Source organism: Bos javanicus, chromosome 8 (genome assembly GCF_032452875.1).
Source record: "Bos javanicus breed banteng chromosome 8, ARS-OSU_banteng_1.0, whole genome shotgun sequence".
NCBI classification, from domain to species: domain Eukaryota; kingdom Metazoa; phylum Chordata; class Mammalia; order Artiodactyla; family Bovidae; genus Bos; species Bos javanicus.
In genome coordinates, this window is record NC_083875.1 from 76,847,491 (window position 1) to 76,863,176 (window position 15,686).

The window sequence follows — 15,686 nt, forward strand, 5'->3', positions numbered from 1 at the left end:
TTTGTTGACTATGCCAAAGCCTTTGACTGTGTGGATCACAATCAACTGTGGAACATTCTGAAAGAGATGGGAATACCAGACCACCTGACCTGCCTCTTGAGAAACCTATATGCAGGTCAGGAAGTGACAGTTAGAACTGGACATGGAACAACAGACTGGTTCCAAATAGGAAAAGGAGTACATCAAGGCTGTATATTGTTACCCTGCTTATTTAACTTATATGCAGAGTACATCATGAGAAACGCTGGGCTGGATGAAGCACAAGCTGGAATCAAGATTGCCAGGAGAAATATCAATAACCTCAGATATACAGATGACACCACCCTAATGGCAGAAAGTGAAGAGGAACTAAAAAGCCTCTTGATGAAAGTGAAAGAGGAGAGTGAAAAAGTTGGCTTAAAACTCAACATTCAGAAAATGAAGATCATGGCATCTGGTCCCATCACTTCATGGGAAATAGATGGGGAAACAGGGGAAATAGATGGGGAAACAGTGGAAAGAGTGTCAGACTTTATTTTTTGGGGCTCCAAAATCACTGCAGATGGTGACTGCAGCCATGAAATTAAAAGACGCTTATTCCTTGGAAGGAAAGTTATGACTAACCTAGATAGCATATTCAAAAGCAGAGACATTACTTTGCCAACCAAGGTCCGTCTAGTCAAGGCTATGGTTTTTCCAGTGGTCATGTATGGATGTGAGAATTGGACTGTGAAGAAAGCTGAGCACTGAAGAATTGATGCTTTTGAACTGTGGTGTTGGAGAAGACTCTTGAGAGTCCCTTGAACTGCAAAGAGATCTACCTAGTCCATTCTGAAGGAGATCAGCCCTGGGATTTCTCTGAAGGAATGATGCTAAAGCTGAAACTCCAGTACTTTGGCCACTGATGTGGCCAAAGGAGCTGATGTGCTAAACTTGGAAAACCGCTGCACCTGAGTAGGAAAGAAAAGGGAAACTAGTTCTTGCTGAAGACCAGTTAATAAATGCTATGGTACACGTTTTCACGTAGTCCTTATTACACACAACACACACACTGTCACGTGACAGGTGAGCATCACTGTCTTCACAGATGAGGAAACAAAGACTCAGGAAAAGGAGGAGGATATACAGTTCAACCCATAACACCCTATAAGACCTGGTTCAGATTTATGACCTCCTGAACTATATTTGTATTGCTTAAACCACTAGGTTAGTAGGAATTTGTTACAGTGACAACAGAAAACTAATACAGCTTCCAAATGCAAAATCTTGACTACCGGGTCATTCAACAAGTGTCCGACTTATGCCAGGCTCTGGGATCCTCAACTAGTGAGCTCTGAGAGCCAGATAATCTAAATAAATCGTTACCAGGTCCTGAAAGCTGCTAACACACAAGCACAGTGGAGCCGACCTACTGGCAGGATAGGGATTCATTTAAAGAGGAAGGGAGGTCACAGCTTGCATAGAGACAAAGAGGAATAAAAGAACCTGGCCATGACTGGAGGCAACCTTGCTGTGTCTAGAGATTATCCTTCATTTGGGAAGCAAGAAGAGATGCAAACAGAAAGGCAGGTGAGATCTGGCTCTGGGGGACTGTTAGCCACTTGCTAAAAGAGACAGGGTTCTTTGCTGTAGGTCGGACACCAATGTGGGGTGCAGGCAGGAAAGTATTAATTGGATTTTTATTTACAAAGATCACCCTGATTAGAGAAAGAATATGGACAGATTGAATAAAAAGTGCAGAGAGGTCACCGAATCATTAGGGCCTCAGAACCCACTAGAGGCAGATGATGAAGAAAAAGGAAGAAGTCAAGACTGACTCTAGGTTACTATTTTTTTTATTATAATGTTAATAGTTTCCTGAAAAGGGGAGTATAGAGTGAAGAACAATTTTATAGAAAACACATTAGGATTTAGCTATGTTGGGTCACTCAGATCTATGGAATTTCCATTTGTTGGTGGGTGGGAACATGGAATTTTAAAAAAGATGGGAGTTAAAAAAAATGGGAGTTAAAAGTATAGAAATTGGAAGTCACCTTCTAGACACAGTTTTAGGAACCATGGGGATGGAAGACATTAGGCAGAGAAAGTAAGAGCAAGAATAGAATCCTGAAATTGCCAGCATTTAAAAGGCAAATCAGAGATTCAGAGTAGTGCAAAGTCCTAATTTTGCCACTTAGCAGCTGTGTCACTTTGAGCAAGCTGATAAAGCATTCTAAACCTCAGTTTTCTTATCTGTACAGTGGGCACAGTAAACACAGCATCTTCACAAGACAACATACATCTCTCTCTCCTGGGAGGTCCAACAGGCCCCTATCAGCTATGCATCATATGGCTGCCTGGTCATAGTTTTCTTTTTTTCCTCTAATTTTAAATTGAACAGCCTATCTTACATACCCTGATATCCCTACAAGGCCTTCATGCTGAGCACTCATAATAATGCAGACATTACTGAACCTTGAAAGCAAATATTAAGGGAGAAAAACAGGCTGTATTTTTCACTTGGCCTTCCGTTTCCTTAAATCTACTCAAAATGCAGGCACTCCCACTTTAAGGGACTCAGGAAAATACAATTCCAAACATCTAAACCAGGTTTAAGGTTGGGAAAACTAAATTACCTCACCCCAAACTGCCATATGCTTAACTGCATTTTAAATGAATCAGTCTTATGGACAGATTTACACCCAGTGAGTTCAGCAATGGTGCTGAACTGATTTTTCAGCCTGAGCTTTTTATGTTTTTCTCAAATTTCAGGCCACTGACCAATTTGATGCTTGTTGTACTTGAATCTATTGCAAAATGTTTAAAGCCTGTGGCTCTAGTGGCGGCAGACTGACTTACTGATGGACAGTAGTTGGAATGAACGTCCTGTCAGCCCTACAGGGAAACTGAATTTCTAGGAACGACTTTTCTTGGAATTGAGATGTTTTTCAAGAAAAGGCAAAGGAATTCAGGTTGTTAACCAAACACTTATGGCCTCCCTTTAAAAACAAACACTGTTTCAGACAGTGAAAATCCATAAACTTTTCTAGATCAGGTTTTAAGACATGACATGGTATGAAATGGAATTATGGGAACTATCTTATGAGATCAAGTCAAGAATTTAATGTTTTGCATTATACACAACGTTTTGAAGGCTGTAAAACTTTTTAAAGTTATCTTACTGGTGGAAACGAAACCATTTTCATTTAAGACTTGGTACTCTGACAAACAATCAGATGACATGGTATAAAGCAAATTAAAGGCTCTCCAGATTTGCTTTATTTATAATTTTCCTATTTAACATATTGTTAACATAAGTAACCTAGAGGTCTCAACAACAATTTAAAGAGCTCTCTGATGAGTGATTCACAAGAAGTGACCTTGTTATCAAAATGCTTCTGCACATAGCTGTTTTAAGTAAAGCTACATTGTAAACAGGGGGGCTGCTAGGCTGACTCAACACACTTATCTATGGACTCATAGGCTGTCAGGACTAGAAAGCCTTACGGATCATTTTCTTTAGCCCCTTCCCTCATTTTACAGATTAGAAATGCCGGACTTAGTCACGACTCCACAGGTGTTCCGGGAAGATTTAAGATTGGACTTTGAGCCTCCTGACACTACACTCCTCCAGCGTGCTGGGCAGAAGCCCTCAGCCACGCAGAGCGCCTTAGCTGGAGCTTCCTTTCCTGCTCAGCTGGGGCAGCAATATAGCACCTCCTACCTGAGGTGAAGGTAGTGCTGAGCCCTTTATTCTACTAAAGTTAAGATTCTTATAAAAACCAGAATCTCACAAATGGTCAGACACAGAACTACATGCCTAAAGTGGTTTTGCTTTGTCAGCAATTAAAATTCATTGGCTGGATTTTGATAACACACGTTTTTATACTTTTTCTTTCTTTTTTTTTATATTTAAACTGTTGGATCAGTAAAGAATCATCTTTTCACTTGTGGCAGAAAACTAGCAGAAGAAATAAGTCTAACAGAAAACACTGTTATTTCCTAAGAATACTGCAAAGATTGAAATACAGTTAAATCCAAGTTCCTCAATGCTGCAGTTTTCATTCTAATCCACATCCCAAAATGTTATTTATTATTAACACCATTGTCTAAGCTTAAAAATTACCTGGATAATAATGTAAACAAAGTGCTTCCAACTGGCATGATATACAATTTGCTTTGTGAAATTTTTTTCCTTTACCTTGGAAAATGTCATAATACATAGTTATATCCATAATGGTCTCTTGTGTTTAAAATCTGGTTCCTGGAAATGATTCATACACGTCAGCTGTTAGCTTTGTGGTGACATTTTGCAGAAATGTCAACGACACCTCAGATGCACCTGCTTTTGTTTGGCAGTAGAGGTATTTTCCCAATGTTCACAGGGAACAAGCAGCATTACCAGTTTTTTCAAAAACTGTTTCTCCAACCACTACTGAAAGACAAGACAGTGTTCCCCAATATAGATTCACTTTATAGTCAATATATTTGACACATACAGCAGCTAAGTGAAAATTCAATCCTACATTCAGTTTTTCAAATATAAGGCAAAACTTTACCGAGCAAGATGGAGAACAGCTTCCACTATATTTGAACCATCTTTGGCGCTTGTTTCACAAAATAATGCCCCATAGGTCTGTAAAAAAACATATATATATGTATATACAATTAAATGAAGGTTTTGATTAGGTTTCCTGGAATGTTCACTTTTAATATCAATAAAATAAAAATATTCCCCTGTTGAGTATGCTAAAAATAATAGTTAAGTAATTGGATTCAAAGTTTCAAGACTTTAAAAAAAAAACACATTTGAGCCTAGTTATTCCAGTAACATTTCCTAGTCAAAGAATTAAAAAAAACAACTTTTTATTTTTTATTAGGGTATATCCAGTGGCACCCCACTCCAGTACTCTTGCCTGGAAAATCCCATGGACAGAGGAGCCTGGAAGGCTGCAGTCCATGGGGTCGCTGAGGTCGGACACGACTGAGCGACTTCACTTTCACTTTTCATTTTCCTGCATTGGAGAAGGAAATGGCAAGCCACTCCAGTGTTCTTGCCTGGAGAATCCCAGGGACAGGGGAGCCTGGTGGGCTGCTGACTATGGGGTCACACAGGGTCGGACACGACTGAAGTGACTTAGCAGCAGCAGCAGCATCCAGTTAACAAATAATGTTGTGATAGTTTCAAGTGAATAGCAAAGGGACTCAGGCATACATATACATGTATCCACTCTCCCTCAAATCCCTGTCTCATCCAGGCTGCCACATAACACTGAGCAGAGTTTCATGTGCTATACAGTAGGTTCTTGCTGGTTATCCATTTTAAATATAGCAGTGTGTACATGTCCATCCCAAACTCCCTAACTATCCCTTTCCCCCAACCTTCCCCCTGGCAACCATAAGTTCCTTCTCAAAGTTTGTGAATCTGTTTTTGTTTTTTAAGTAAGTTCATTTGTATAATTTCTTTTTAGATTCCATATATAAGGGATATCTTATAATTTTTCTCCTCTGTCTGACTTACTTCATTCCGTATGATGCTCTCTAGGTCCATCCATGTTGCTGCAAATGGTATTATTTCATTCTTTTTAATGGCTGAATAATATTCCACCCAGAGAATTTTTATTTTGCACCCCCTCCAAAACCCATCCCACTATACAAAATTTCATAGTTTAACATTCTTATATCCAAAAGTCACACATGCCACCAAATGTTCTCTATCAAATAATTTGAGACAGATAAAAATGATAGCTTAAGGTAACCACACAGGAATTAAATGTCCATCAGAAGTACGTCTCCTTTAGGCCAGCAGCTAACACACCCCTCTTCACCATATCATCCTTTTCTAATGAGATTCAGCAGCCTTTGTGTTGCTAAAACCAATGGACATTTTCTAGTCCTCTATTATTTAACCTCCCAGTGGTTATACATACAGTCACTGATTGTTATCACTCTTCTGCTTCAGACCTTCTGATGTTTCCCATCCCTCACAAGCAATATTGAAACGCTTACCTGGCTGACAAGGCCTAGGTATGCTTGTATGGGGCCCCAGCCAACCTCTCAGTTCTACTAGTGGCCACTCTCCCTCACAACGCTCAAGTTACCCTGGCCATCCCTCTATTTCTCCAATGCTCCAAATTTTCTCCCACCTCAGGACCTTTCTGGGCTTCCCTTGTGGCTCAGTGGGTAAAGAATCTGACTGCAATGTGGGACACCTGGGTTTGATACCTGGGTTGGGAAGATCCCCTGGAGAAGGGAAGGCTATCCACTCCAGTATTCTGGCCTGGAGAATACCATGGACTGTACAGTCCATCGGAGAAGGCAACAGCACCCCGCTCCAGTACTCTTGCCTGGAAAATCCCATGGACGGAGGAGCCTGGTGGGCTGCAGTCCATGGGGTCGCTAAGAGTCAGACACGACTGAGCAACTTCACTTTCACTTTTCACTTTCCTACATTGGAGAAGGAAATGGCAACCCACTCCAGTGTTCTTGCCTGGAGAATCCCAGGGACAGGGGAGCCTGGTGGGCTGCCATCTGTGGGGTCACACAGAGTCGGACACGACTGAAGCGACTTAGCAACAGCAGCAGCAGCAGTACAGTCCATGGGGTCGCAAAGAGTCAGACACAACTGAGCGACTTTCACTTTCAGGACCTTTGCACCTGTTGTTACCACTACCTAGGTTATCCTATATCCTTAGTAACCCACTTCACCAGGCTGACTTTTACCTGCCTTTTCAATTTTTCAGTAATCCTTCCTTGAAGTTGAGAAGGATGAAGAAGTCAGCACTAGGAATTCCTATTATAAAACCTCTTGACATGTATTTTTCCAGCACGGCACTTGCCACAATTGTAATTGATGAAGTGTGTCTTTGTCTAACAAGCTGGAAACAACTCCTTTAGGAAAGAAGGACTGTGTGTGGGGTGGGGCTAGGTATGGTTTACCTGGTTCCTGTGTGGGACTGGGAGAGGATATGATGGATACTCTGGAGCAGGGAGAAAGGAACAACCAAACAATGGGGAAACATTACTGTGAAGCTTTTACTCATGACCCCCTCAATCCACAGCAATGCTAGAATAATTCCCCAAATGAATCTTATTTCTAGTAGAAATGGATAGTTCTGCTGCTGAATTTCATAGTCAGGATGTTACCGGGTGAAATAGAGATGGCCTTAGAGGATGCAGGAGGGTGGTGGACATGAGATGCATAATAAGTAAGCAAACCTTGGGGAACCAATAAGAAATTTTGGAGAAGGAATAAAGTTGGCATGCGGCCAGGAATGATGGCTCTCTAGGGGGGACAAGTGGATTACATAGGTTTAATGTCTGTCTCCCCTAGACAGTAAACTATGTGAGGGCAAGGATGGTCTCTTTTGTTCTCTACCCTTTGCTCAGCTCACAATAAAGTACTTTTCACATGGTAAATACAATTAAATATGTGTTGAATGGATCTTGTCTGTATTTCATTGCCTAGTTTTAATGTTTATCATATTTGGCTCACAGTTATAACATTTAAAATAAGAAATAATTCCAACTTAAAATAGGGAAATTGAAACTTCTTTTTAAAGTTCACTTGTTTGTGTTATAGAGCAGTCTTTTCATTGATGATGATAGACAACAATGTAGCTATGTCAAATGAGACTGTTACGGTAAGAACTTATTTGACCCAAGGGCCATCTGATTCCTTGTTTGGGTAAAACAAATCATAAGAAGGCCACGAAGATTCTGACATAATGACAATGATGAGAGAATAAGCACTGCCCACAATAGTAATCTGAACAAAAATGAGGCCCATTTCTTATACAAGTGCGTAACCAAGAATAATTTTATACTATTCCAACTGAGTACAAATCTTAGAAAAAAGAACATGTCTACCAATTCTCTTCACCCTGTCACCCAGTTAACACCCTGCATCATCCGCTGCTCCTTGGCACAGTGACCCTCTGGAACCAAAGTCAACTTTTCAAAACAGGACACCCATTCTTATCCTTTACCTGGATCCCAGGACTAGAGGAGGGTTCCAGGAACTGGGGAAGAGTGAGGAAGAAGACAGGAGAATTTTGCCTCCTCTTTGTCACTGATACTCAGTGGGGAAAATGATCACATGATTGTTTTACCCCCACAAGGGATTTAATTCTCGTTGTTAATTATTTACATTCATGGGGTGGATAGGGGGCACTGGGAATTCTGTCTGTGTAAGGACAGAAAACCCATCACACAGAGTGGAGGTAGCACACATAGAGAAAAGTGAAAGACCCCTTCTAGTTTGGACCCACTCTTACTCTTACCATGGCCAGTTTTTCTCCAAAGTACCCTGGGACACATTTTTGTCCCTCTGCTTCAGCAGCGTCACGAAGATCAGCCTTGTTTCCTACCAACATGATAGGAATGCTCTCATGGGCTGCATCCTACCATGAAGAAAAGAAAAAATGGTGCATACATGAAACACTGGACAAGTTATGAGGATGATGACAACAGCTGCCATTTCTGAATGCCCCTTGTATACCACATGGTGTACAGACAATATCTTTAAACTTCAAAGTATCTCTAAAAGGACACAAACTTTTCCCCATTTCCAGACCAGAACACTGAAATTCAGAGAGGTTAAATAAGATGTTGTAAGGGTGAGGGCCAAGGTCCAAATGACTCCATCATCCTTGCCACTACAGAAATCGATACAAACTCAAGATGCACGACCCAGAGTTACATTTAGCTGTACTGCTCACATAATTTGCTATAATTTTCACTCCAAACAGAGGTGATAACAAGCCGGCTTCATTATCCCAGGTACAAAACACACAAATATTCCCTCAGCTATGAGGGGACAAAAAAGGAGTCTGAAAGTTCCACACTCACCGCTATCTGGCTCACAACAGAAGCAAAATACAAAGGCCCTAAAGATCAACATATTTCTTGTGAGGAGTCGATGAGCAATCATTCAAAGTACCAGTTTCTCAGGATAATGCTCCCCAATTAGCATGTGCACACTGTCATGGCCTTCACAGAGGAGCTGGCTGACTGACTGGAAGATGTGAGAGGCAGAAGTGAGTTTGAGACTCCACCTCTCCCACCACCTGGCTGCTCACCGGCTGTGACTGAGTGAAATCCAGCAAATCTCTTCCTGTTTCTGACTCCATTTCCCTGTCTGTGAAATGAAGGGGTCAGTAAGCCCCCCTCAGCAGGCTATGATGAGAATAGAAGACTACGTGACTAGAAAAACAGCCTTTTGGCTCCTAAACAAGCGAAGCAGCAGTGGTGACTGACACGTGGGGAAATGACCCTTTGCCGTGCCTAAACAGAGCCGGGTGCTCACCCACTTTGGTGCCACACCTGATACAGCATCAAAAATGAGCCTTGAAACTAAAATTATACTTCACCATTCTCCTCCAACGGAATGCATCAGAATGAAGTAAAAGCAAAGGGGAGAAGGAAATGAAAAGCCCTCCCCCAGCCTAGACCCCACCCATTAATGTGTTGAGTAATTGCATTCTGTGGGGAACTGCTCAGGATCATATGGAAGCCATTAATCAAATATTCACTTAAGCCGGCCAAGACTTCTCAAAGCCACATGGGTAAGTAATGGCACATTCAAGTCTTGACTCAAGTATGACCTCCTGGTCCGACCGGCCTGACTGCACTACCTGCAGCACGCTGCCTCCCCATAAGGCCGTTTATCCTGGCCTTGTTTTGTTTCTACATCTAGCACTTCCTGTCATTCATTTTATTTACCTATGTTGGTTGCCTTTTACATCTCCCTAACTAGAATACAAGCTCCAAAGGGTAGGGCCTTTTGTTTTTGTTAGTTTGTTTGTTTTTTTAAATGGATATACTGCCAATACATGCACAAAACTGGGATGCCCAAAATATTTTTGAATGTGTAAAAGTCGAAAAGAGATCTCATGTCTCAAGTGTCTCCATTCAACTTTTACCCACATATCCAATCAACAAATTATTCATGACAGGTATATGGCCATAATTTTAAGATTTTATAACCCAGTGGTTTTCAAGTGAAATATATTAATTATTAATTCAGAGGGTCCATTCAGCACTGACACTCCACTGCTTCCCAATCCTTTCATGCATCTGAACTATCTCACTGTTAGTTTTGACCCATATTATAGTGGCCATATAAACTGTCCCAACAGAATTTCCCCAAATAAGACAAGGTGAGCCATGGTGAAGACTCACTGAGATAAGTCAAAATCAAATGCCAAGTGACGTCTCATTTTTTCTCCAGTAACAAATTCAATATTTCATCTTGAATACAGTTTTCTCCCTTTTCTGACCCTATGAAAGATAACACCAATAGCTAAATGAATCACTTGCCACAAGTACGTGCTTACTTATCTAGCAAATTATGGCAGTAGGGCACCTGGTATAGGCCGTAACGTCACACAGGGCTTTTTCCAACCCTATGGCTGACCCTGCCTTTTGTGCCTCCTTGTCTTGAGTATAATCCAAAGTCTTAAAAGAGAGATCAAGTCCAAAAGTTTCAACAATAAACAGTTTTGCTATAGATCCTAAATATCTGTGTGTGAGTTAGTTGGGATTATCCATTCTTCTCTCGTTGGTCTCCCCAGAGCTTCCTCTGTTCCCTTGAGTAGATGCCTCTCCTCTAGGCACTACCTACCTTGGAGATCCTTTCTTGATATTGCAGGAGTTTCTCTTAACCTGCTGCTTATTCTGGAGCTTCATCAAAAGAACAACCTGTGTTGAATCAGGAGGTCTAATTCTCCCTTCCACTCCAACCTCTAAATGACTAAAAGCCAGTGTCATGTACTTTCTATGACTCAGGTTTCTCATAAAAAGTGAGAGCAACATTACATTTACTTCCTTTCTCAGATATGTTACAGAGGTGAATATAACATGGAGAAAATTTTGTGAAATAAAAATACTACATAAATGTCAACATGCTTTTGATGTATATATAATTTTCAGTCATGATTTTTCAGTTGAGCAAAATGCATATTTATCATTGAGTCTTATTGCCATTTTTCAGTCAGTCATTTCTTACATCTTTAGTTAGAAAGAGAACATTTTGGTATTTTACAGGGTATGAAACAGGCCCAACTAAAGAATCTAGAGGCTGACTTGAGATCAGACAGCAATCAGTTCTCTGTTCAGCCACCACTGCACTTAATGCCTGTTAAAAATGATAGATCATAGACATACTTGAAAAATTGTATTAGCCACTAGGTTTTTTTCTCTTCCCCCAAGAGACTATGCTGAATCATGGCTTGAACTGTAGTTTTACGGTGATTAATAATGTTGGCAGCACATTAACTGTGGTCAAAATAGTTTCCTACTTTAAAAAATTATTGACCATGAAACAAAGGATATGAAAGCTCCTCAAATGAAAGACACCATCTCATTTGAGCAAAAGAAAGCATAGATAGTAAGCATACATGTTTAAAATACCAATTAGTATGTTAGTAGTACTTTGGGTATGTAAAGACCCAAATCTCTATCAGAAGAAGGCAGAGAACACAGTTCCTATGGAATTTGGACCGGGTGGTGCCAGGTGGTGATGGTATTTCACCTATACTTCTAGCACATGTGTTGGTGTGCTTTCACCTATACATCTAGCACACGTGGAAGCCCCTATTACACCTCCAGTCACACTACACACCCAGCTCCATCACCCTCTTGTTTGTGAGAACTGATTTTCCTTGGGTTGTCTGGATTTTTACTTGCTGCCAATCGGGTTCTGATCATATTAAAACCCAGGACTTCCCCCTCTCCCAGCACCACTCAGAAGCTCACTTTGTTAGTGTCCTTGGTTCTGCGGGAACTGGCCCGCTACTGAGGAGGAGACCAGTGCTGCTCAGTACCATTAGGAACCCTGCCTCCCACAGGTTCTTTCTGAGAGCCTAGATCAGTGGATCTAGGTTCTGTCTGAGATCCTAGATCAATGGTTTCTGAGTTCATTTTTACAAAGGAGAAACAGCATTTCCTGAGATCCAGCCTATAACTCTCCCGTGTAATTTTTTTGTTGTCTGTTTTGATTTCTTACCTCAATCATATCTACCCATTCTCGTACATTAAGAAAGCTTTTCTCACACGTAACATCATACAGCAGCAAAACACCATCTGCTCTTCTGAAGTAAGACTTGGCAATGCTTCTGAATCTGGAAAAAAGCATGAAGGTAACAGTTCTAATCAGTCAGTCAGTTTGGTGTTGCCTCATTCTTCATCTCTTTTATGCTCACTTCCCCCACCCCCCTCATCTTTAAAGCAAGCCTTGGGACTTCCCTGGTGGTCCAGTGGTTAAGAATCTGCTTTGCAATGTAGGGGGCGCAGGTTCGGTCCCTAGTCAGGGAACTAAGATCCCACATGCCTCAGCGTAACTAAGCCTAAGCAAAACTGCTAACCCCTTGTGCCACAACTAGAGTGTCTGTGTGCTGCAACGAAAGATCCTGCATGACACAACTAAAACCCAATGCAGCAAATAAATAAATAAATAAAAATATTAAAAAGAAAAACCAAGCCCAATTGAGAAGAATCTAATGGCAACGTATTTCTGTGAAAGAGTCATCCCAGAGGACTAGAATGACCTAGTGAAAGGTAACAGAAGAATCTGCGCTAGTGATTTAAAAAAGTCAATCATTTTTTCCACCAAACAATCTCAAGGAAGTCTACAAAGCCCAGGGCATAGTCAGGACAAGGTTGAGAGCATAACTTCTAAAACTGTCGGCCTCAGCAACAAGCTACTGGAACCCAGGTGTGGGACACAGAGAAATATGGAAGGAGAGGCACATCCAAGCAAAATTATTTTTTGGGTGGTGGGGAGGGAATACTGTGGGTGGTTGGAAGAAGACCCAACCATGTGGAACACCACAGGTACACACATGGGGTGTGGGGGGCTTCCCAGGGGAAGAGCACACCTCAATCTATATGTCCTAACTCAACCAAGTATAATATTCTGCAAGATCTTAAATAGGGCCCTGTCAACCACACATTTTTAAAATGCTGCTGGAAAATATGAGCTCTGTGTGAGCAGGTATTTGTGTGTGTCTATTCACTGTTGAATCTGAATACCCTAAGTGGCGCCCCATTACAGAGGCTGGCAGGTACCCCCCAAATTTTTGCTCCACAACCAGATTCAGTCTGTTCCCAAAGAGTTAGATAAGATTAAGACCTATGCTTCACACTTCTGTCCATCAGCAATGACAGAAAGGGAGGGAACTGTCTGTCGCCATATGCAGCTCTGCTGTTTAGTTTGTCTCTCTGCCCTTGAACAGAAGAGCTAACAGGTCTTCTTCTGCATCTTCTCTGGAGCCCCAGCTCCCCAGCTGCTCACACTGTTGCCACTTTCAGGAGTGCTGCCTCACCAACATTCTCTCACTAGGAAAGGGTCAATGGGTCACCAGTTCAAAGGGAGCTTAGAAGGACTCACATGACTGATGATGGAAGAGTGAAGAAGGAAAGGATGTGGAAAAAAGTGAGCATTCTTAAAATTCTAACACTATATCAGAACTATATTATCATGAGCACAAAAGATACCAAACGTCCTACAAGGCCTGTCCATGTAAACCCCAGCAGAATTCAAAGCACTGGGAAAGCACTTGCCTCTCCTGGCCTGCTGTATCCCACAGCTGCAGTACTGTCCGTTCTCCATCTACGATCAGCATTTTCATTTGAAAATCAACTCCTGAAAAAGAATATAAGAGAACATGGAGAACACGATGTAAATAATTCCCTTGGATTTTACTTTTCAAGCCCTCTTTAGATGAGACAAAGCCAATAAGGTGAAGTTCAGCGAGACAGAGGAAAGAACCTGGCCATCAATGAGAGTGACCTTCACATAGTAATTATAAGCCAGATCACACTTGTAATCTGGCTTGGAGATCGGCTGGCTTGGGGAAGGATTTAATCTGTGGACAAAAGGAAAATCTATGTTCTGTGTTCACGTAATTAGATGGACTCAGTTTTATGTGTGTGCATGCACACAAATATACCTATGTATATATGCAGGTATATCCATGTGTGTATGCATATGTATATAAGTACATGTATATGGTGTGTATATATGCCAGGTGCTCTAGCAACTGAACCAAATATTTTAGGCTTTTTATGACTTGAAGTGAACTTTCAGCTTTGTTATCTTGAAGGGTTATAACAGTACCATAAATTTACAAAGACATCCATTGTGAAGAGGGTAACCAATCTGTTTTAGGGTTTCTGGTTATCAAAATAAGAGTTCTTTGCGACCCCATGGACGGTAGCCTACCAGGCTCCACCGTCCATGGGATTTTCCAGGCAAGGATACTGGAGTGGGCTGCCATTTCCTTCTCCAGGGGATCTTCCCAACCCAAGGATCAAACCTGGGTCTCCTGCATTGCAGACAGACGCTTTACCGTCTGAGCCACCAGGGAAGCCCAGATAAAGAATAATAATATATGATAATTTGCATGTCTTCTTTTACTGATTATTATGCAAATGTGGAAATGAGGAAACTACTTTTCCTTGTTCTGAGAGGTATTATTCATGTGTTCCATTGTGAGGGAGGGGAGGGAACATACACTTGTCTATAATTCTGACCATGATGACAAACTGGCCATCGGTAAGATCACTTTATCAACATCAAGTGACTCCTGATCAGAAAGGCTTTCCCTGGGCATCCTGTGCCAAAGGGCACTTCTCCCAAACCTTGTTTTTTAAAATGTGTTTCTCATCCATTTCCCTCTTTGTGGGCTGGGATCTAGCTAACTTTGTTTACTGTGTATCTGTGGTGCCTGTAGGGCTTCACTGGTGGCTCAGTCGGTGAAGAATTTGGCTGCAATGCAGGAGACCTGGGTTGGGAAGATCCCTTGGAGGAGGGCATGGCAACCCACTCCAGGATTCTCTTTCCTGGAGAGTCCCCATGAATAGAGGAGCCTGGCAGCTGCAGTTCATGGAGTCTCAAAGAATCGGATACAATTGAGCGACTAAGCAGTGCCTGTAACAGTACGTGGCTCACAGTAGGACTCCAGAAGTGCTTGCTGAATAAATGAATCCGTCATCTCTGGCATTAAACTCGGTTTGGTTGATCTCACTGGGTAAGCAGATACCTTAGTCCCTTGTTAGCAGATACCTCAGTCCCTTGTTAGTCTTCCTTTCCGAAATTTAGGCCTTGGCCAAAGCAGAGGATTATTCTATAGCGAAGGACACGTGAGCACTGACATACACATGTACATATGTATTATACACAGGGAAAAGAGAGAGACCTATGGGTCTGTGAATATAATACCTAAAGAAAATAGAATCAACCTAAAGAAGGTCATTTTCCGGTTATCCTCTGAAAAAGAACCGTACCCAGGGTAGCACTTGTGTTTCCTCGAAATTCATTCTTGCAAAGTCTCATGAGGAAACTCGACTTCCCCACTGCAGCGTCCCCGGCCAGCACAATCTTGTAAGCCTTCTGTGAGCTGGAAGATTTATGGCTTTCATCCACCATGTCTGTCTAGGGGAAGGAAGCCACAGTGGATGACAAAGGCAGTGCCCGCTTTCTTCCTAGTAAGTTATATGACATGAAAATGAAGAGTGTTCATGAAGAGAAGTGTCTCTGAAACCACATACCTGTGGTGAAAGTGCAGAGATGGGCTTTCTTGAGGAACTAATGATACTGCCTTCACTAGCAGATCCCGGGGGCTTCCAGTCCAGGATGGAAGCCACACCTTCTGAGCCATATGTCTCTTCATCCCTTATATCAGGAACCTGTATTTTTTTTTTTTTTAAAGTCGGTCATTAAAAAA

The 15,686-nt window shown here is 41.7% G+C and overlaps 1 protein-coding gene across 2 annotated transcripts in view; it reads right to left on the reverse strand.

Moving 5' to 3' along the window:
- The window catches only part of RASEF (RAS and EF-hand domain containing), a 90,765-nt gene that overhangs the window by 4,827 nt on the left and 70,252 nt on the right, over positions 1-15,686 (reverse strand). Inside the window, exons 11-16 of one of the 2 annotated variants that reach the window (XM_061426012.1) lie at positions 15,511-15,648; positions 15,247-15,394; positions 13,522-13,603; positions 11,966-12,080; positions 8,241-8,360; positions 4,518-4,594 (exon numbers count right to left, since the gene is read on the reverse strand). In XM_061426012.1, coding sequence (XP_061281996.1) covers positions 4,518-4,594; positions 8,241-8,360; positions 11,966-12,080; positions 13,522-13,603; positions 15,247-15,394; positions 15,511-15,648 — 680 coding nt within the window. Of the gene's footprint in view, positions 1-4,517; positions 4,595-8,240; positions 8,361-11,965; positions 12,081-13,421; positions 13,604-15,246; positions 15,395-15,510; positions 15,649-15,686 lie in introns of those variants that run through there. The other variant, XM_061426011.1, reaches the window with a different exon arrangement.